Raw genomic sequence first — 23,106 nt, 5'->3', positions numbered from 1 at the left:
TTAGGGTAAATTACCATTTTCGTGAATTGAATATGACAAAATTCTTAATTCCCAAAAAATTTAAAGTGACCTTCTCGTTAGTTTAAAGTAGCAACGTCGTTGTGAACTTGCAAGATCATCACTTTTATAATAAGCGAGATTGCCAATCAATGATCTCACTACTTTAAACCACCGAGATCTTCACTTTGAAAAACATGTGATCTCGCTCTTCGTGTGTTTGGGAATTAAAATGAATAGTTAGCTTGAATGGTAATTTCGTTAATTGATCACATTTTTGGAAATTTCTCTAAAATTTAATTAGTTTGTATAAAAGTATATAAGAATAGTTACAATAGACGATGAACAAAAGGAAAATCGATTGAGATGGCTTGGATAGACGAAGGTCAATTACAATTGTGGGAGACTTGATCCCAACTTGGACTGGCCCTCCCCGGATTAGTTCAGATCGGGTCTTTTTGTTTGAGGTTTGATTTGAGGTCATATTTGGTCCTTTTTTGGGTATACAAATTTGACTCATGTCATCACCAAATTTTACAACCTAGTAATTGAATTCGATTCTAGATTTTGGCAAAAGGGCCAGTTCAAACATAAGGTTTAGATTATAGGGAGTTTGATTATGAAATTCGGAAGGTGTTAGGCATCGATTCCAATAATTTAACCAAAAACAGATTGGGATAAAAATCAAAACCATCAGTTATAGATCCTCTTTCCCCATGCTTGATTGCAATTGAATCTAAACTAATTGAAGCAACTTACAAGAACTTATTCGATTTTATCCATGTGGTATCAATAGGTATTCAATTACATTTTAGGACTATTTGCAACTTATTGATCTTCGGGTTAGGAATGGTAATACTAGGAGTGTTAGTGTTCAATTAACGGTACTAAATAATGTGGCAAATTTTCGCAAAACCATTTGTTTTTGGGTTTGAAATGAATTGATATTGTTGTCCAAATATTTGTGTACCAGTGCAAGATTTGATTTTTCTCGATCCATTTGAAACTAAGGATATGCTTGATTGCATGGAAAGTGACTTTTCATGAAATTTGAAATCCATGGAAAAATTGTGGTGGAAAATAGGTAAGGTTGAAAAATCAAATTCTATTATTTGATTTTACTTGGATAAAATCATGGAAAAATTATATGAGGAAAAAGACGAAGAAAGAAAGGAGGAGGAAGAGAGAGAAGATAAGGAGAGGATGAGGAGAAAGAAGAGGAAGGGGGGAGGATGTGGTGGTGGCAGCGGTGGCGACGGCGATGGAAGTAAGTAAGGAAGAAGATGAGGGAAGAATGTGGTAGTGGTGGTGGTGGTGGAGATGGTGGCAACGGAGGTGAGGGATGAAGAAGGAGAAGAAGAGAGAGAGAGAGAAAGAAAAGGTGGTCGAAGATGGTGACGACGGCAAAGGCAATGACGACGACGAAGTTAGTGTGGTGGTGGTAGGGAAAAAAAAAGATATGAGTGTAGAAAATTTGAGGATGGAAAATATGGGTGGATTTCACTTCCCAACCATATGGGTGGGAAAGTGAAATTCATATTTTGGTGGACTTTTTAATTGAGATATAAAATGAATTTTCATTTCCATGAGCAATCAAACACTTGAAAAATGTCATATTCCATGGAAATTGATTTTCCATCCTATTTTCCAGGTGCAATCAAACATACCTTAAATTATTTTTAGATTCGAGGTGTACTCGACCATAACCGACAGGCATCTGTGATTCTTGTCAATTCCAATTCCATTTATTTTAGAACTGGACTCAACAAGAACCAAAATCAAAAAAATATGATGGATCTTGATTCTAAGTACCCAAAAACCAAACCAGAACCGGCTCGTATACCGTCACATCTCACAATACCTTAAACTGGCTTCCTAACACTCCTCTATATCATGAGATACAATAAGAACATATGCACCCAAAATATTAACACCTCTTGGAAAAAAAAAAAACAGTGAAATAGAATAAAAGAATGTGGGCATGATCTTGGTATCTTTTGCAAATACTATAACCAGACATTAAAAGTAAAAAAAAAGAGAGGATATTAAGGTACATAGGTTATTAATACAATAAGCACACAAGTGGGACAGAAAGAATGCATTTTGACAAAGCTATTCTATAGTCAGCCTTCAGAGCTTTACATCCATGACCCATTCACAGGCAGAGAGACTGTTATTTCTTGCCCCATGGAAAGCAGAAACACATCTGAATCAAACAAGAAAATTATGGAGAACAATAAGTAAAAGCTCCGAATAGCTAAAACGAAAGAAGTATGAAAGCACCAGATAATAGATGTCGAATCAAAAGGATTGAAACCCACATACCGTAGAGTTGTCACTGTTATCTTGCTTGTGACCATCAGGGTAAGATGAGTTGGTTGGTATGACTGGTTCCTTTGCCAACCCACCATGCTTCTCCTCCTTAACTTTGTTGAATATCTGAGTATATCCATCAGCTGACGAAGGGTTGCTCTCGTCCCAATCACCAAATTTTGGTACCGCAGCACTGTTATCAGTCTGCCACATTATAAATTACATCATATGCCCCCACTCACATATAGTTTTACATAGAGACAGACACACATTGATGAAGATACTTGGTAAGCAGGGTATGTGTCGAAATGATAAGACTTATGTAAAGGGTGTGTCAACATACTAAAGTATAAGGCCAGTATAAGGCCAAGATATTTGCACCAACACACTAAAATGGTGCTCATGGGACCCAAGTGGAGATGAATCAAGGCTAAATATTGGTAAGGATAATCTCCTCACATGAAGATCATCCTCATTGAAGTTATATATATTAGTCTATTCTTGCTCCCTAGTTGAACTCCTGCTCGTGGGGCTTAAATGAGTATGATGTCACAGACGAATTTTCTTTACCATTGAAAACTCTCATCAACTAAATTTCATTACATTCTAACATTTTTAACCTGGTAAAAGGTTTACTTGAGTTTGAAAAATCAGAAGTTTTCATTTAAACAGTAATTTGAGTCCAGCTTTATAAATAGGATTGATATTTTATGACAATGATCATCTTGTTGAGAATGACTCATGGACAGTTGAATCATTCAAAATGTTATATATGTGAGGGAATGCTAACGTCCAAGACCTCATGGGGATGTTAGCATTCTCCACCACATTCACTTTCCAATAATGCCCCCATCCATTTTGGTTTTTAGTGAAAAAGACAACGGTATGTTGATTTTTTACATAATAAATGCTTGTCTTTTGCACAATAAATGTTAAGGATATTTAGTCTTTGGATTTAAATGTCTTATTTGCAGCAAATGTTAAGAGCATTTATTATATAAAAGATCAAAATACCCTTATCTTTTTCACTAAAAAACAAAATGGACATGGGTATGTATGTATGTATGAAGAGGATAGGGAATTAAGAAGTTTACAGTTTCATCGCCTAGAGCAACAGATCTCAGCCGGGATCTTCCAGGGGTATTTGGAGCTAACCCATGGCTACCTTCAAACGATTTTTTTTCCCGAGAGGGAGAAGACACCCCACTGCCACTGCCACTGCCACCACCTCTGCCTCCAACCCTTGCCTGAAGGTGTGGATGTAAAGGAGATTGTTCAACGCTGCGGTCATGCCCACCACTTTGTCGACTTGCTCTTTTGGGAGTATCCCCAGAACTAACTCCACGGTCACCATATCGTTGATGCGACGAATCAGCAGTCACTTTGCAATTGATGGTGTCATGGTGGGATGGAGAATCACCGACTTGCCTGAGGTCCCCATCATCCTTGCTTGATTGGCGCTCATGTTTGGACCTCACAGCTTGATGTCTGACTGGTATCTCTGGTTCAACCCCAGCTCTTGAAGGAGAAGCTTGAACTACAGGTGTATCATTAGAAACTACATCCATCTCTTTAGGGTCATTTGGATTCCTCACTTTCCCTCCACTTTTACCCTTCCTCGCATTCTCAAAGTAGGACGTGTAAGGAACATTTTCTTCGCTTTCCCAGTTGCCAAACTTAGGTACGTTTGAACGTTGCTGCCATAAACATTAGTTTTGTCAGTTCTACCAAACACTTGTAAATAGGTTGTTGGGATGAGTAAATTTTTTGTTGGACTAAAGGTGTCAAATGAGTCAATAATCATTTAAAATATTTAATAAATGGTAGACATAATTATTATTTTCCTTTGTATTCCCTTCTATAAAAGATGACATGACTATGGCAATTCACTACATAACAAACTCACAGAAAGTTAAGAACTCCACCACTTAGAATAAGGGTTGGGATCGACAAACTCATGGAAGGGAAACTCATATGTTCACTCACAAGCCCAACCGTGTAAACATGGAATCTGGTGGTTGATATAAATCTTAGGGAATAGTGTTAGTATGTTACACGGTCAAGATTGTGAGTGAACATATGAGTTCATTTTCCATGAGTCTACGGATGCCCACCCTTAGAACAATATTGCTTAGCCCGGTCAACCAAGTTCTAAAGTCAAAATAAATAAATAAATGTCAGACCAATCTCATCTCTGATTTTTTCCATTTTAAAAAGCACAAGGCGTAGTAACTTTGTAACATGGTATGCTCCTACTAAATAAGATACCCGTCTTCTTAATGTCTGTGATTATGCTTTCACATATTAAGAAAAAAAATAAAAAAGTTGTTTGTTCACCAACAAGCACAATATAAAAGGGGTCCCAACCAGAACAATCTAGTTGAGCAGCCGCAAGATCAAATAAAATGGAGGGTATATTACTGCAATTTTTGATAAAATAACTCTTGTTGCCATTGTACAACCGCACATTTACATGATCATGTTGAAAGATAAATCTATCTTTATAACCAATAATTCATATTAGTACAAAAAAGTGCCTTACAATCAGACTTTAGAAGTGCGTAAGAACTACGTAATATCAAAATATTTACAAAATGTAACACAGTTTATTGACCATCACAGTAGCTGGGGCCCATGCAGACTGCCTATTATTGGGCCACCATTTTGATTTTTCACAGACAAAAAACCCATCAACCTGATGAACCCAACCATCCAATTAATGACATCTTTCTGAACAGGCAGAAGAAAAATCTTGCATTATGCCATTAACATCCTAAAAAAATGCAACCAAGAAGATGGTTAGAAGCATTAAACCAGTGTAGATTTTATGGCATGGCATGCCCGAGAGTGTCTCAATAATTGAGGGGTCCTGGAGTGATATGCCAAATATATGTCACAATTGTAGGTCTAAATATGGTTCAAATTTAAGATTGGAAGCCTAACAAATTTTCTTAATTTTCAATAGTTTTCAATCAGCATCTAGAGACTCTGAATCAGTAAATCAAGTTTTCTATCGAATACTGAATCAGCAAATCAAACCATCAGCGGAATGTTTCACTTTCAACAAACAATTGTTGAGAGATCTTATAACTTTATTAGGCTGTCTTAAATTCCCAATTATTTTTTGAGTTTTAAACTGCTAATAGAAGATTATGTGGTTTTCTTAGTGTTTGAGGCAGTTAATACATCCTTTGATCTATTATAATCTAAAACATTGTGTTGCAGACAACAATAAAATGACCTGTATCCATCTAAGTACATTCTGAGTTTCACATCTTCATTTCCGTGTTGACGGAACACGTAAAACACCTTCCTAGAAAATAAAAAGTCTAGGATTTGAGTCCCCAGTACATACACCGCTATGACTATGTACTTCTCAATTTTTTCACATGTAGCATAAGGACAGGACCCACCATTAGATGAATCAACATGGGAGATCTCCGATATTGAAAACCAATCAGATTGGATAACCATAAATAACGATCTCTCTTTTTTCTTTTTTTTTGAGTGGGGGGTGTGGCTATGGGTGGGAGGAGGGGACTGTTCAGCATATTTTTCGTACTCTGACAAAAACAATGGATCTACCAATTGGGATGGTTTTTAGCATAAGACAAATCCTAGGCACAACATACCAAATTCTGCTACCATTTATGCAAAAGATGGTGAGAAGAGGACGGTAAGCAGTCCTTGGGAGGGATCTTAGATTTCATCACTTAAAAGACGGTAGTTCACTACTTAAAATCAGAATGGAATAACTAGTTGAAGCTACATGACCAAAACAACCATAATAGATAGGCTTTTCTTATGGGCGATCCTGAATTATTGTTTTGGACCACACATTTTCCAGGTTCAACTGGATCCAACCAAGGACACCCTTCCATAGGTTCAATCCTACTAATAGACAATTAAGTCTCACTTGACCAATTCATTCTGAAAAGCTAAAATAAATAAATTTCACCCTCATCATCCAAACGATGGAAGAGTGGTTCTTCTTAGAGGAATGCCCCATTGTGGCAACTGATGAGGTGACACCACCACCAATGCAATCCACTTGATTGAGTGGGGGAGACTTCTATTCCCCATAGTGATTAGATCTACTGAACAGCAATTTTCCGTTTTTATTATATTTTTATATATAAAAAAAAAAAAAACAAGAAAAGAAGATAAACTTTGATCTAGTTAATTTGTTTTTTCATTCCCATGGAAAGATCGGAAAGGAAGACAAAACAAATCAGAAGAACCCCCCAAATAAAATCCATAGAGGTCCCAGAATCTGTGATTTCAACTCTCTATGTATCATCTAAGAACCAGAATCCACAAACCAACATGTCAACATTTTTCTCTACCTAATAGCATCCAAAAAAAAAAAAAAAACCCCAAAACTGAAACATCCTAAAATTTTCCAAGAAATGTTCACACTTCCAAAGAAATTTTGCAATTTAGCTCCCATTTGAGTTCATTCCAGATTAGTACTCACCCCATTAATCGACACACAAGCAGTAGTTGATAACCCAGAATTAAAATCAAACCTAGATGTCAAAATCCCTACAAAAAATCCACTTTTTCCTCATCATCAATCATATACAACACATCAAACACAATGCAACACCTAATAAATCAAAACCAACCCAACAAAGACTCAACAATCCACAAAATGATTTTAATTTGCACTATCGGAACAAAAACATTACAAAGGAACCATTAAAACCCAGGAAGAAAAATAAAAATAATTCATCATTTTGATTTCTAAAATAATCCAAAAAAGAGAAGAAAAAAAATGAGGAAATTTACCGCCATTTGGTCGTTAAAACTAGCCGAAGCGAGAGAAAAGCAGCAATTCAACTTTTTCTCCTCTTCACAGATCCATCACCCAAAGACTATCAGAAAAAAATTGAGGAAATAGTGAGAGAAATAGTCAAGCACGCATTGACCTCTGTCCCTCTCTCTCATTGGTTCAAGCTTGTAACCATGCCCTACGTAGAATACGTTACGTTACTGCGTATTTATGTGTGGGCCTCTCTCTCTCTCTCTCTCTAACACTGATACTGTTGAGAATTGAGAGTTAGCGACGCTACTGTTAGTGGCGGATATCATCCAAATTCCTAATGTCCTAATCTCTGTGGGACGGTAAAAGGACAGCGAGGAAAGAAGACTTTACAGTCGGTTGGTAGGTAGACAGGTAGGGCTGTCAATGAATGGATCGGGTTCGGATCAAGTGTCGGACATGGTCCAGAACCGGTCCGACTTAGATTCTTTATTGGTTTGGATTGGGTGGATATATGTCCTGGTCCAATGAGGTAATGATATGGAAAAAAAAACTTTTCTTCAAAATTTTGAGGGAACTCTTTCCCATTGGATTATACGTGGCATTTTCAAGGAGGCATTTCAAATTTTGGCCGAATTGTAAGGGTGTGAAATAAATTCAAAGCCCCACGTTTCTTGTATCAAGGTGAGTTCCTTCAAATTTTGAAGCGGGCTGCTCGCTTCAAAGTTGGACTCTTATGTATGTAGGGTTTTGTTAAGATGTGCTCTAAGGTGGGCACATGTTAACAAAATCCATGTATGCATATGGATCCATGTACTCGTGAACCCATATCTTTATGGACCGCATCGTCCATGTGTAGGGTTGTCAACGGATAGGTATCCGATCGGATACTGCTATATCCGAATTCGAATCCGAAAAAAAATAATACTATTCGAATTCGAATCCTATTGGATATCCCTAATAAACATTTGAATTTGAATCCAAAAAATATATCGGATATCCGATTCGATCGGAGTTCGCACAGTCGAAATCCACAGATTTCATCTGAAAAATCACTCCGACAGGTTCAGATAGTAGAGAGAGAGAGAATATGTACCTGGATACTCGCTGGCCGGAGTAGACATGTCGGAGTTCGCATAGTCGAAACCCACATATTTCCTTCAAAAAATCACTCCGATTGGTTCAGATCGGAATGAGAGAGAGAGAAGATAAAGTTTTCGACCGGAATAGTGCTCTCATTTGAAGATAAAGTTCAGTCGAAACGGAAACCATCATTAACGTCGTCTGGTGTTTTACTGTTGAAGGTGATTTTGAGAAGGTAAAGTTTTGAAATTAAGTTTTGTTGTATGACACGAATACATAACACTATATATTTACATATATAAAGTTTTGTTGTAAAACATAAATACATAATATATGTATTATTATCGAATCGGATATCGCAATATCCGAATTCGTATCCGAAACTCATTCGAATGTTAAAATGACATCCAAATCTGAATTCGATATCCGAAAATTTGTGGATAATATCCGATTTTTTGAATTCGAATTCGAATTCGGATTTCGACTATCCATTGACACCCTTATCCATGTGGTACCCAAAAAATATGATATGGTGTTATATTCATGTACAACTCCAACAAAATAGGATATTTTTTCTTCGATGGTGAACACGTTTTAAATTTTGGGACTTAAGTAATTGTCCAATTTAAACTATTTGACCATGAAAAAAAAAAGATTGTTTAACTTAATCTAAATCATGAACCCTTGAGAGTTGAGGTGTCATTTGAGCTAACAGGACAGTCCGTATATCCCAAATGGGGACCTCAGTGCATGCTCCAAGGTGTATATGGGCATTTGGTCTATATAACTTTTTTTTTTCTTTCAAATGTACACATATCGTATTGTATCCTTAGATATATATTTGAAATATGATTGATTCATAAACAAACCCATGTGATATGACCTACCGACATTTGATATGCATGTGGGAGAAAATTACAAAGCTTGGAGGAAATGGTTTGAATGGACAAGAGATTGTTGTTACGAGGAAAGAATAAATGCCTAGTACATGGTCCTTGTTATGGGAATACCCAAACTAATTAATTAAATATCTAACCTAACTCCAAGAAAAAAGGTTCATGCTTATTTAGTAGTCACCCAACCAACTTGTCCTTCTGAAAAACGACTTCAAACTTTTGAAGCAGATAGGCCACTTCGAACTTTTGAAGAAACCCTTTCTGATGGATTACACGTGTCATTTTCAAGGAGGTATTTCAAATTTTGGTGGGAATGTAGGGGTATAAAATAAATTCAAAAGGCCACGAGTTTTGTAAGGACGAGGGTTCCTTCAAAATTTTGAAGTGCCATGCCAGTTTCAAAGTCGGACTCTCATCCTTCAAATATATATTTTTGGCATCTGTGAAGAAAGAGAAAAGTTTATGTTATTAAAATCATAGTTTAAACTTAAAATTTTCAATTCGAGTTAACTTAGTGATTCAAATAAATATATATTAAACATAAGGAAATGTTCGACACCCTACATGTTTTGTCTTGCATGGGTTTGAGGTTTTGAAATAGACTAATTTTTTGTGAAAATGACCTTCTCACCATAGAGATCATCTTCACTAAAAATCACCTCATTTCGAAACTTCTAACCCCATGTTTATAAGTTGAATAACCATGGACCGTCTAATTTTTGTAAACCACTTTTAATGGGGTTCAAAGTTTTGGAATGAGTTAATTTTTTATGAGATCATCATCACAAAAAATCAGACCATTCTACAACTTCTAACCCATGTAGGACAAAACAAGTATGGCAAAACATAGGGTGCCGAACATGAACCTTAAATATAATAAAATATTTAAATACTCGACTTTGGAGATAGTGCAATAAAGGAACATCATTCGTTTAACCAACCATAATAGAAAAAAATGTTTCAATTATTTCTAAAACACTAATATATTTATTTTGTCCTCCCTTATCCCATTCCAACACACACACACAGCGCACGCACAAATAAAACACGATTAGATTCCTAATCTAAGTAGGTCGAGTTTCTTCCTTGGCTTGGACACATTTTTTTATTTTACTCAAAATGGTGAAGAGTTTTGTAGCCATATCAACTCAATATTCAACAGTTGTCACCCCAAAAGTGTCATGCTGTATACATTATTGATTTATTTGACCCCATGATTTATACATTTTTAGTCAAATTGATTGATATTAAATAGTTGAATTTTAGCTTTTCCCATGGTAAACCAAGACCATGGGAAAATAATATAAGAGTTTCAGACCCTCAACAAGAAATACTCAACCCAATGGGCGATAAAATGATCTAATAAAAACGATAGTTTATATGATTACATGTGAAAATGAGCAAAGAAATTATTTTCGTAAAAATGTTTTCCCATTCCACTCTCCCATGATGAACTTTTCACTTCATATTGTTGTTCCCTCCTCTTCCCCCCAACCCCCCCCAAAATAATAATAATAATAAATAAATAAATAATAAAATAACATATTTATTCTTTAATAAATTTCTTTCCCAAAACTATTTCCCCAAATGAATTCATACTCCTCTGAAAATGGATTTTGTGCAATCATAGATCCTAAAGTTTCAGTGTGTGGGTTTATTATTACAAGGTGAGGTCATTGGCACAACATTATAGATTATTTAAATCTTCTAAGCGAAGTTAAGCATTCTAATTGGTGTTTTTTTTTACATGTAGTGTCCCTTTGTCTTATATACAAGAAATGCTAATGTCCAATAATATATTTTATTTTACAAAGTAGATATATTTTGATATTTGTCTAAGAAATACTTAAAAATAAATAAATAAATAAATAAAAAAGTTCCTTATATAAATGCAAGGGTAGATTACACTTTGACCCCTTATAATTTGGCATAATTTCATTTTGACCTCTTAATGTTTTGATAATTGTACTTACCTCCTTTATATAGTTTTCTAAAAGATTCACTCACCCCCTTTTTGCCAAATTAACAGTTGAATTCCTTTATAAGGACCATTTTGCCCCTTTTAAAATGTTATTCTCTTTTATATATTAAAAAAAACATGTCCGTGAAAAAAGTGAGTTCAAATAAGAGGGTAAAATAGTAAAATAAGATCTAAATTTTAACTCCATTAATGAAAGGGTGGTAAGTGCAATTATCAAAATGTTATGGGTCAAAGTGTAATTTACCCTAAATGCAATAGATACTTTTGCAAAATGTCTTTGCATTAACAGATAAGATAATTATAAATAGTTATTATTGCCACACCAACTTTTGTTAATGCCACTCCATTCCCTATGTGCATCACCAAATAATTGGACACAGTTAGTGTGGCAATAACAACTCTCTAATTGTTTATATGAAAATACTTGGCATGAATAAAATGAATATCAATGATCAATCACATTATATATTTAATATGTATCTTGAGGTATTAGATGGTATATTTTGATTTTAATTTTATTTAGTTAAAAATATAATTTTATCTATAAATATAAAATCTTCTAGAGAATTTCTTTTTTTGGATAATGATAGATTTGAATAATTATTTGAGAATCTCTTGATTAGGGAGAGAAATTGACTCATTTTCATTAATGTTTAGTTTCATCTTTTTCTATATAAAGCAAGACTATCGTCTAAAGAGAGAGAGTTTTTTATCTGAGAATACTTTAAGAATATTAGAGCGGCTCTTTAGAGCTTGGGGAAGTAGTCTGATTTTGGGATTAATCCAGGGAACAGATCATGTGTTTTGTCTCATTTTTTATTTTTAAATTTTGATTATCTTTCTTTATAATTTTGATCGTTTGTGTCTGTCAATAATAATGAATATCAATTGTTAGGGGTAAATCTCGAGGAATCAATGACATTTGAGATTTTACCTCTATACTTGTCATTTTGAAATTAAAAAAAAAAAATTTTAATTTATTTTATATTATAAATCAATGACATAACATCTACAATATTATATTGAGAGAAGGTTGATGATTACTGATTATGCAAAGTGGCCCTAGGACAATTGCACGTACTCTTTCCTTAGTACTATTATATTGAGACAATGATTTGTATTATTATTAATCAAAATTACGAGTTGTCAAATTACTTTTATATTAATGAAATGTAAATGTCCGAACATCAATGGTTCTCCCATTTTTTCTCTTCTTCTTAAAAAAGTGATTTTATTTTATTAATTCGACAAAAAATTAATAAACAAGTATTGAAATTGTTTAAGAATAATACTGAAGTGACCTCAAGACTGGATCTCACATTGCACACGTTGACGTGAAAGTGTATGGGAACCATAAATGCTTTTTCCCGAGATATGAAGGAAAAAGTATCTATGGTTCTTATTCACTTTCATGTCAAGATGTGCGATGCGAAGTCCAATCTTATAGTCACTTAGTACAACTCATGAAAAAAACACATGATTCTGACTCTTTAAATACAAAATCCAATGATTGAAATTTATGAATATATTGATAACACAAATCTAGAGATACTTATCCTGATGATAAATCTCAACCATTGAATTTTGCATTTAAAGGTCTGGGATCATGTACTTCTCGTAAGTCATTCTTAGGAGTCAAGTAATCCTGACCAATTTCTTGCATGTTATAATGTTTCGTAATAATTTGAATCAAACCTTTGAAATGTTTGAATGGTGTGTTTTAATCTTTAATTGCGGTGTGAAAAATAATTTAAGAAAATGGGATATTATAAGCAAAAGTTGGGGTGCCAATAGCATCTCTTCTATAATAAACAAATATAATCTCAGTTCGGATCATACTTCGCTCAAATCGTCCAATCCTCCACCCCTCTTGGATGTTCTTGGCTTTTGATCTCTCTCTGTCTTCGACACTCAGGAAAAATTAGGTTTCTCTCTGCAGAAAAGCTCGGTTTTTTCTCTTGATCTGTTGCAAAATCTGTTCGTCCATGGCATTAATCAACACTACTCATCATTTCTAGCTCACAAAAATTTCTTCCAGAGTGAGAAAGACAAAGAGATGATTCAGTTACTGTTCTTAGTTCTATTCGCCGAGGGGATTGTAGCTTTTCTTTTAATGGTGAAGATCGGACCATTGAGAGATCTAGTGATGTTAGGTTTGGATCAATTGAAGACTGGAAAGGGTCCCGCAACTGTAAAAACAATCGCTTCTACAATGTCTGTGATCTTTGCATCGAGTGTTTATAGCATTCTTAAGATCCAAAACAAAGGGCTTAAGATTGGAACTGTAACACCCATGGATCAAGTCCTCTGGAGAACACATCTGCTTGAAGCATCTCTCATGGGTAAATTTTTTATTTATTTTTAATTGATATTTGGGTAGGAATATATAGTCTAAATTCTAAAACAATTGAAAAAAATTTAACTTTATTACTTTGTTTCTTCATCTCTGGGATGCTCATTGTTATGAAATTAGTTGTTGGTTGTATTGTTGTCTTGTAATTTTGATTTTTAATTTTTTTTTCCGCATTTAGTTTGATTTTTATCCATCAGTCATATGTAGTATAGCTCAATTTATCAATATTTGGGTGAGAATATCGAAGAGACATTGAAAAAATTAGAACTTAATTGCATTGTTTCTTCATATCCGTGATGCCATTTTATGAACATGTCAAAGTAATAGATGTTCGTATGGTTGTTTTGTAATTTTTACTTTTTTTCGCATTAAGTTTGATTTTTTTCTATCAGTCACATAATGTATATCTGGTTTGTATCGATATTTGGGTAGGATTGTTGTTGAAAAGAATGGGAATTTTTAACTTCATTATTTTGTTTCTTAATATGTTTAAGCTCATTTTATGAACATATTGACTGCCCAAAATTCAGTTCTCTATAAAGTATAGTTTTTTTTATATATATAATTTATTTCCATTTAGTTTGATTGGTATACTTCTGTCATGTAATACTCTAGAAGTTTTCGCGACCTTATGGGTCACATATCCTGATGAGTTGGATCCTTCTGAGAATACAACTCCTTGAAGCATTGCTTGAGTAATGCAAAGTTCTTCTTTCTTCATCGAGTTTGTATGGGCTTTTAAAAAAAAAAAAAAATAAATAAATAAATTTGGGCAGAAAACCATTGAGAACTTAATTCATGATTATGCTCATTCTATGAGCTTGTTGACTGCCCAAAATTCCAAAATTCAGTCCTCCATAAAGAATAGCTGGTTCGATTGTAATTTATTTTTCTCTCCTTTAGATTGATTTGTAAACATAATACTCTACGAGTGTATCTCCAGGTTATGGGTCACATCCTCACCAATTTTTCCATTTTAGAGATGTTGTCCTCTATATTTATTGCATTCATTTTCTAGGAAAGATTTGAATTTTCTTAAGTGGATTTTTCTGTTAATTGGTGGAGAAAAAAAAAAAAAAAAAACCCTAATTTGATGGCTAAATATGCTAACAATGTTTTTGTGGATGAAAGGGGTCTGAAAAGTGAATGATTGCTATACTTGGAAAGAGCTGGAAATTTAGGGGTTATGCTATACATGGTTCAAAGTTTTGTATCATGTTATATCAGAATCTAGCAGCTGGTATATACTGATTTTTGAACGTTTTGATACAAAACATTCATAGACTTAAATGTTTTGCTTGGTGTTGGATTGTATAAAAAAGTTTCGGTTTATATCGGAAGTTCGGAACGACACATTTCGAAACAAACCAAATTTTGAAAAATAAAAAAAATTGAAAAAAAGCAATGGAATCTCTGCAAAAAAAAAAAAAAAGAACAAGAACAAGAACAAGAAAAAGATTCAAATGATATCAAGAGTCCAATGAAGAAGCATTGCAATATCTACAAAAAATATTTCAGTCCTTTTGAATCTATGTTTTTTTTACCGAGAAAAAGTTATATTTTGAGGAGCTGTTCTCAAATGAAATCCAAAAGGAAAGAACCCACAATCTTTTCATTAAAATCAAACACCTTATTCAATAAGTTATATTTTGATAGCTTATTGAATGTTTAAACATTAAACGTACTTTAATGCAATCTAATTTAGTGTATTCACAATATATAGTGTAAATAGTTGTAAATCATTAACCTAAACATTTTTATTTAATTATTTATCATTAAAATATTGATTTGTATATATGGTTCGTACAATGCGGAATGTTTTTTTTTTCCTTAACCAAAACATTCCTTCAAAACGACATTTTAAACCTTGATGCTATAATTAGATGACAAGATATAAATGAAATGTGAGGGTGCCACCTCAGTGAGGTGGTAAAGTCTGTGTGTGGTAATACCATAGACATGCGATCAAAACCCCTGTATTCACACTTATACCTATCAAAAAGAAAATTATACAAAATGTCTTTTGATAGCTGGGGGAATGTGGTAAGATGAAGGCCCTTACCTAAGCCTTTACCTTAGATTTTGATTATCCATTGTTTAAACTATTTATTCAGCAGCATCGAACTTGAACAAGTCCACATCGGGGTAACAGTACCAGTAGCAGTAACTTTCCTCATTATTATTGAAATAATTACTGGATTTCTCTCGAGAGATAGCGCATTGATTGGATTTTATTTGAAGTTTTTCTTGGATAGCTAGGGCTTAATATTAATATATGGATGATTTCAGCACTTATGGTGAAGCATTTTATTGGTTAGGGAGCATGAACGTGTGATTACGTGTTACTTTAAGAGTTGTATAGCCTTTTATTTATTTATTTTTTCCGTGACTAATAAAAATTTTCTGAATAAAAAATAATAATTTTTAAATAAAGTATTGGGGAATTGATTAGGAAGTTGACGGTTGGATAAAATGAGTATTTCTTTTGTGTACATCATTCTTTGTAAGAATCAAGTTTCTGAGGGTATTATAGAAAATTTTCATGATTAGTTTATGTTTGATATGGGTCATGTTGTAAAGATCTTTGTGAGAGCTTTTATCATCAAAACCTTATTCTGAAATGTAGGCAACTTAAGGGATGCTCATAAAGTGCCTGCCATAAGTTATAGAACTTTCTTAAATAATGATATCATCACAAGCTGATAGCATAGGGACATTTTTTTCTGAAAAAATACCACAATGGTAAATGTCACAAAGAGTACTTTTTTCCATATGAATAGGAGACATAGATTAATGTCAGTCTTACTTTGGTAGTATTACAAACTGCCAAAAGGATGGCGTATTGGCTAATGATGGCTATTAGAGTGGTTTACAATTGGCAGATTATCTTTTAGTCACACAACTGTAAATAATCTCCCTGAAAGAGGTGTATATAGTAACCTAATAAATATAAGTAGACTTTCATGTGGTCATCAAGCAGCTATGCTTGTTCTTGAACTTAAAAAGTAGCATATGAAAGGTGAAACATGACATCTTCCATAAAAAAAAAAAAATCAGAGTGAAATCATTTAAAATAAACCGTGACATAAACTGTGACACTGACATACATATTTGGATGTGTGTCGGGAAGTTTAAATGTGTCTTTGTGTTGACACGATAAAAAAACCCCTAAAAGTGCAATATTGTTGTAAGTAGATTGGAAAAGTAAGATCTGTATAGTCCACTCCAAATGTAGCAATGAATGATGATAATATGTAAGAAGAAGATTCCTGATTGGTATCTTTTTTAAAATCAAACTAAATACTTTTATGATCCACCATTATTTCGATGAAATTCAAAGTAGAGGATTTAATTTCCAATTGGATAAGCAATCATTTAATAGGGCATTGGAAGAGTTCTATGCCATGTGTATGATGCCAAAGTGTGCTTGGATAAAAACTTGATGGCACTCCCATTTTGCCCTGGATGGGTGGAATGTTTGAAGATGCCGGAGTAATGGTGTTGAAAAAATCCTTGTCATATTAGCGAGAGCTGAAACAAAGAATAAGTTCTTTATAAAATACCAAAAACAAGTTGATCGTCTTTTACAGGGAGTTCATCAAGTATTTAAGGGAATTCATCAAGTATCTTGACTAAGGCTTCCTAAAATGGAAGAGTTTGGCACGTTAGTGCATGTATTACAATAGATTTGTGTGCATTGATCAAAACGCTGCTAGAAGTTGGCAGCACTATTTGGAGGCTCTTGGTGGAATGATAATTGTTATTATGGAATTGTTTATTAGGTTTTATTATTGTAGATTTCACTAGAATTTGGAAAGATATGATAATAAGTTGTTAATACAATCTTATGCTTTAATTATATAAAAAATGGGAAGGCAAAACCATTATAGGTAGTGAACTTATGAAGAAACTGACGATGCCATGGAAGAAGCTGGATAGGGGTTGGATTAAACACAATTTAATGGCACTTTTTTTAATTTTTTGGAAATTGGATTTGGCTTGAGAATGGCATCATCCTAAAACGTGGTCTTGTGAGTCCTATTGGGGAGTTGGAATCTATTCTAGAAGAAGCAACAATTCTTCAAGGTTTTCTGATCTTTTTAGACAGCTTCTCATTTGCAGGAGACTCATCTAGCATTATCGTTGGCAATGATTGAAAAAGCGGGCTGTGGAGATCATTGAATTTGCTAGGTCATATAAAAGGATTAGCAAGTCGACGATCTATTATTTTCACTCATACCCAAATGATTTAGCATACATTGCTAAGAATAGTGTCAATAGGAAGCATAATTGCTAATGTTTATTCAATACATAGGTGCCATGATGAAACAAAACATCTCAGTAAAGAGGGGTTATATAGATCTTTGTTGTGTTTTGCAAGCTACAACTAGCAGTTTTAATTTGTAAACCAGTTAAGAAGCCAATGGTAGACTTGTTGTCTCACAGCCTTATATTGTCTGATTTGTAGAGATAAAAATTGCAAACTGGTTTATGAATGGCAAAAAATTGAATAACTTCAGATAACTTGCAGGCTCCAACACGATTACTCTCAAGCTATGTAAACTTTGAGTTGTCTTGACGTAGGCATCGGTTTTCTTTGATTAAATGATATCTCCACCTTCAATCCAGCAATCCATGTTACTGTAGCCCGTGAACTACTATTGCTACCCGATGGTGCCTAGTAATATAATAATAAAAATAAAAAAATCATGTAGGACATGAAGATATGGGTCTTTGGTATTTACGATTTTTTCTGCATTGTCTTGTGTTTATGGCCACCACCATGAAGTTGCCCAGGCCTAGAGTAGTTACTGATTCTTCATCTTAATTTTCACAATTAACACTCTCTGTGTATTGTCTATACATTCTGCTTCCTGTGGTTTTTCCATATTTTTTTTGATCAATGCCATTTTTGATAAATAACTTTGAAGTATCATTTTGATAAAGTAAAATATGTATGTATCATAGGGAGAGAATTCCTTTTATGCCAAGTATCTCAAAATATTTCACATTCAGTGAGAGTGTCTGGAATATCTCCAGTATATCCAAGAGTATGATGTATGGAAGATATTAGTTCACCCCCAAGCGATCTAAGATGGTCAATAGCAATATAGTGCTTCTCCAAGGATTTTTCATTGAGTTGCCTGCCACATGTGAAGACCCTGAAAATTGTTGTTAAATGACTTCTTAAAAAGAAGAGAAGAGGAGGTACAGAACAGCAAAGGGATTAGATTTCAAATCTTAATGCTTCTAAAACACTCTCGTCGGAGAAGTATCCATTTGTCATTTGCCTCTTTGTGAAAATGATGGAAAGGGATCCCTAGAACCCTATGCAAATCCAAAATCCATCCATATCACCTCCTAATTGGTTGGACCCAAGAGGTAACAGCACACAAACCTTGAAGACTTGCACTTAGCTACATTCGTGTCTCTATTACCAATGGGCACCTTGAAACTCATCCCCGTACAATCTTAAAATGGTTTCTTTTTATCCAAATCCCCAAGAAATTACCCATAGGCTAAGCGTAAGAACCTTTCCTAGAGGGGTTCTACTTTCTACAAATCTCTTGCATTTCCTCCACTATTAGCTATAGATTAACATTTAATCCCTCGTCTTGCATAACTATTGGTTGTGGATTGGAAAACACTTGTTGAAAAATAAAAAAATGATGCATGTGGAGAAGAGATTGATCATACATATGTATTTGGTGGTGGTGGGGGGAGTTGTTGGTTTTCTTTATAATGGATTTAAGGTGTCCAAAGGAGATCTGTAATTATTTTCCTTCTTTTTGCATTCTCTTCTTTATATTTTTGTTGGTTGATCATTAAACTTCCATCTGGAAGGAAGCGTACCATCTGTACAACACCAATAGCTGAAAACAGTGGCCTAAGTGATTGCTGTAATTCACAAACAAGATGCAACCATCAACCTTGTTAGTTAAGTTTCTTTAGTTGCACAACTTCTTATTTTTATTTTATTTTTTATTTTTCCCCTTTATTTACAATATATTTCGTTGGGTCTTGCCTGTATCCTAGTATCATCTGGATGCTTTCACAACATAACAAACCAAGATCAAGACTAACATGTCAGTATCTCGATCGATGACCTTAAATCATCTCTTCCCTAAAGTCTGAATTTTGATATTGCAGGTTACTCCCTGTTTCTCGGACTCATAATTGATCGTTTGCACGACTATCTTCAAAAACTTACTAGGTTGAGGAGTAAAGTTGGAGATTCCAAACATGATTTTCAAAAGCTTGAGAAAGAGCGCCTTATATTCGAGGAGAAAGAAAAGAAAGCTTTAGAGGAAATGAGGTCGCTCCAAGAAGAAATCTCCAAGATAATAGAGGATTCGAATAAGCTGAAATTGGAATTAGAAGAGAAAGACAAAAGGGTAATCTCCGCTGAAGCTCATGTTGCAGCCCTTCAGAAGCAATCGGAAGACTTACTTCTCGAGTATGATCGTTTATTAGAAGACAACCAAAATCTTCAGAGTCAGACTCTTGGTTACAGGAGTTGAAAGACTTTGATAGATTAACTATTGTAGACATAGATATGCTTTTAGTTTTGGTGCAGGTGAGCTCCTCAAACTGGTACTTGATGTTACCAACCAACCAACCAAAATCGATCACCAATCAGGGGCGGCTTCTGGTATACTGTTTTGAGGGTCAGAAGGGGTTCCTTTGTGCCAAATTCTATTGAAAATTTTGTAATTTTTCTTGAATTTAGGTATCTCTCTTCTTTTTCCCTGACCTTTTAAGTTTTTTTGCCAAATTGAGTGGATTTTTTAGCTGGAAAAATTAAAATCAGTTGAGATTGAGTAGGAAATTATGAACCAGTTTCCTAATCCTAAGAGTTCAGACATTGTGGAACTGTTGACTTGTATTTTGTGAAAGGTAAGAGTTGAAGTGAATGACTTGGTTTCTTACAAAGAGTGTTAAAAAGAGCAATTTCATGGTTACTGATCCACGGCTTCTTACAGGTATACTCTTTACCAACAACTATATTGTGTCAATCATGGTTTTAAATCTTGTCCAAGACTGAGACAACTCGTCCAATATGTCTTGGTATCGTCCACCAACGAGACAGATAGACAAGTCAAACGTATCGGACGAGATTTAAACTCACGGTTTATTTTTCTCATTGTTGAACGAGAAGACTCAAACATATCGAAAAACTTGTCGACTTCAAAACAAGTTTTAAAACCATGGTGTTAATACCTTGATTGTTTGATTTAACAATTTCTTTATTTGGATATGGATACATTTCATGACTCCGGCTGTGTATTCTTCTACACTACAATGTCAGTCCCAACTCCCAACCCCGGATAAAGAAGGGGCCAATGTGAAAGTTTACCTCATTATGAATCATGATTGCACATTTCAATCAGTTCGTGTTAGGGCCGTGCAGGGTTCCTTCGGATATAAGTTGAATCAAAGGTGGAACACGACATGAACATGATTCATTGAATCAACCTAAAGTCTTCAATGATCATGGATACCTGAGTATACTCAGTCTCCATCGAATATCCTGATTTCTTTTGTATGTATCAAGATCTATCTATTTATCTACGTTGGTGTGGAATTGGAAGTAATAGGAATTGAAATACTTGCAATTATTGGGTAATACCTGCAAATTAGGTTACAATAATGGATTTTACCCTTATTCGGTTTTTAAATTTTGTTGAGTTGGAATGGATTAGGGACTGAGGTATTCGAGTCTCTTAGAGCACCCAACTAATCCTCGAGGCATGTGCAATCCCCTCCCTCAACATGCACTTGATAATTTATGGGATTTATCCATTAGGGTGGCCTTTAAGGGAGGATTCGAACTCATGAACTCAAGACTTCCGCTCGTCTGAGATGGTTACTGTGAATTAACTACCATGTTGACTCATTTGAGATCTGAGTTGAGTTACCAATACTTATGGAATATTGATTGAGTTTATGAAAATTTGATCGAGTCAAATCAATTGGATTCTGTGTTTTCAATATATAATAATAATTATTTTATTTATTTAAATATTTGTTATCTATCTAAAATAAAATATAAATTATGTGACTCAGCATTTTATAATCCAAATATATATATATATATAGGGAAATGTTCAACAACAAACATTTTGGCAAAACATTTTTCAAAACATAGGTTAGAGGTCTTGGAATGGGCTGATTTTTGGTGAGGATGATCTCTACGGTGAGGAGATCATCATCACAAAAAATCAGCCCATTCCAAAACTTCTAACCCCATCAAAAATGGTTTACAAAAAATGGACGGTTCACGATTTTTCAACTTGTAAACTGGGGTTAGAAGTTTTGGAATGGATTGATTTTTTGTGATGATGATCGCCTCACTGTAGAGATCATCCTCACCAAAAATCAGCCCATTCCAAGACCTCTAACCCATGTTTTGAAAAATGTTTGTTGCTGAACGGGACCTATATATATATATATAAGATTCGACGGACGTGCTGGAAAACATATGAGAAACTGATGTATATCAAACATTGGATGGAGAGAAAACAACAGGGGAGATGGCGTCAGACGTCAATTCAATGTAAGAAACGGAGTTTCAACATTTTTCAAAAAACTCCCTTAACTTTTTTTTGTTTTTTGTTTTTATTTATTTATTATACTAACTCTCTGTTTTCTGCCCAACCCTTCGACAGAAAACCCAACCTTCATTTTTTCCTTCGAACACTGAAAACCCAAACCTTTGTTTTCCTTCGATCAGTGAAAACCCAACCCAACCCTTCATCTCTTCTCTCGATCGACTGACCCATCTCTTCCCTCTTTCTCTCTCAAAGCTTATTCCTAAACATCCAAAGACAGAGCTAAGACCACAACTTAGACAGTTACCAACATGAATTCATCCCTTTTTAAGCTACTGAAGCAAGTTAAGGATCAAATTTTGGGAGGTACTTGTCCCCTAGGTTCTTGATGATCCCTTTAACACCTTCTATGAAGTTGTTTATAATCTCACCCGCTGGAAGTATATCCTTTACGAGACCGACACCTTGTGCTGCATACATAACCATATGTTCGAGCTCGCTTGCGGTGGTTGGATTAGCCACTTGTCCAGCAAGTCAACGTTAAAAAATTTCCTTACCAAGAAATTAAGAAGGAAAGTTACAAATATTTTTTTTTTTCATAAAAAAGAAAACAGTTCTAAAAAGATTTTAATGTCAAAGGAAGGAACACAATTATGCAAAATTGAGAGAGAGAGAGAGAGAGAGGAGATGGGCCAGTCGATCGAGAGAAGAGACGAAGGGTTGGGTTGGGTTGGGTTTTTACCGTTTGAAAGGAAAACGAAGGTTTGGGTTTTCAGTGATCAAAGGAAAAAATGAAGGTTGGGTAGAAAACAGAGAGTTAGTGTAATTTAAATAAAAAAATGAAAAAAAAAAAGTCAAGGGAGTTTTTTGAAAAATGTTGAAACTCCGTTTCTTACATTGAATTGACGTCTGACGCCATTTCCCCCGATGTTTTCTCTCCATCCAACGTTTGATATACATCAGTTTCTCATATGTTTTCCTGCACGTCCGTCGAACCGCCCCCTATATATATATGGGTAGCGATCCATGGCCAACAGTTTGGCAAACATTTTGGCAAACACATTTTTCAAAACATGGGTTAGAGGTCTTGGAATGGGCTGATTTTTGGTGAGGATGATCTCTACGGTGAGGAGATCATCCTCACCAAAAATCAGCTCATTCCAAAA

The 23,106-nt window shown here is 34.5% G+C and overlaps 2 protein-coding genes across 2 annotated transcripts; one reads left to right on the top strand and one right to left on the bottom strand.

Moving 5' to 3' along the window:
• Nucleotides 1-1,958: 1,958 nt before the first annotated feature.
• LOC147401916 (RPM1-interacting protein 4-like) lies at nt 1,959-7,443 on the bottom strand. The gene is made up of 4 exons (XM_086443403.1): nt 7,102-7,443; nt 3,405-4,007; nt 2,323-2,514; nt 1,959-2,203 (listed from the first exon to the last, which is right to left on the bottom strand). Exons 1-4 carry the CDS (start codon nt 7,105-7,107, stop codon nt 2,171-2,173), a joined length of 834 nt encoding a protein of 277 aa, XP_086299529.1. The 5' UTR covers nt 7,108-7,443; the 3' UTR covers nt 1,959-2,170.
• A 5,441-nt stretch (nt 7,444-12,884) lies between these two features.
• On the top strand, nt 12,885-20,321 carry LOC147401915 (uncharacterized). The gene is made up of 2 exons (XM_086443402.1): nt 12,885-13,377; nt 19,539-20,321. Exons 1-2 carry the CDS (start codon nt 13,092-13,094, stop codon nt 19,907-19,909), a joined length of 657 nt encoding a protein of 218 aa, XP_086299528.1. The 5' UTR covers nt 12,885-13,091; the 3' UTR covers nt 19,910-20,321.
• Nucleotides 20,322-23,106: the final 2,785 nt, after the last annotated feature.

This window comes from Akebia trifoliata, chromosome 5, assembly GCF_017979445.1.
Source record: "Akebia trifoliata isolate Shusen 1 chromosome 5, ASM1797944v1, whole genome shotgun sequence".
Lineage (NCBI taxonomy): Eukaryota > Viridiplantae > Streptophyta > Magnoliopsida > Ranunculales > Lardizabalaceae > Akebia > Akebia trifoliata.
Note: the sequence above shows the minus strand (reverse complement) of the source record. Positions and strands in the feature narration are given on the sequence as shown.

Excerpts from the sequence above, each read along its gene's own strand:
- LOC147401916 (XM_086443403.1), bottom strand. Across the intron at positions 2,515-3,404 it reads TTGCTCTAGGCGATGAAACT|ACTGATAACAGTGCTGCGGT; the intron begins GTAAACTTCTTA and ends ATAATGTGGCAG. Across the intron at positions 2,204-2,322 it reads ATAACAGTGACAACTCTACG|ATGTGTTTCTGCTTTCCATG; the intron begins GTATGTGGGTTT and ends TGTTTGATTCAG.
- LOC147401915 (XM_086443402.1), top strand. The coding sequence starts at position 13,092 with ATGATTCAGTTACTGTTCTTAGTTCTATTCGCCGAGGGGATTGTAGCT. Across the intron at positions 13,378-19,538 it reads GCTTGAAGCATCTCTCATGG|GTTACTCCCTGTTTCTCGGA; the intron begins GTAAATTTTTTA and ends TTGATATTGCAG.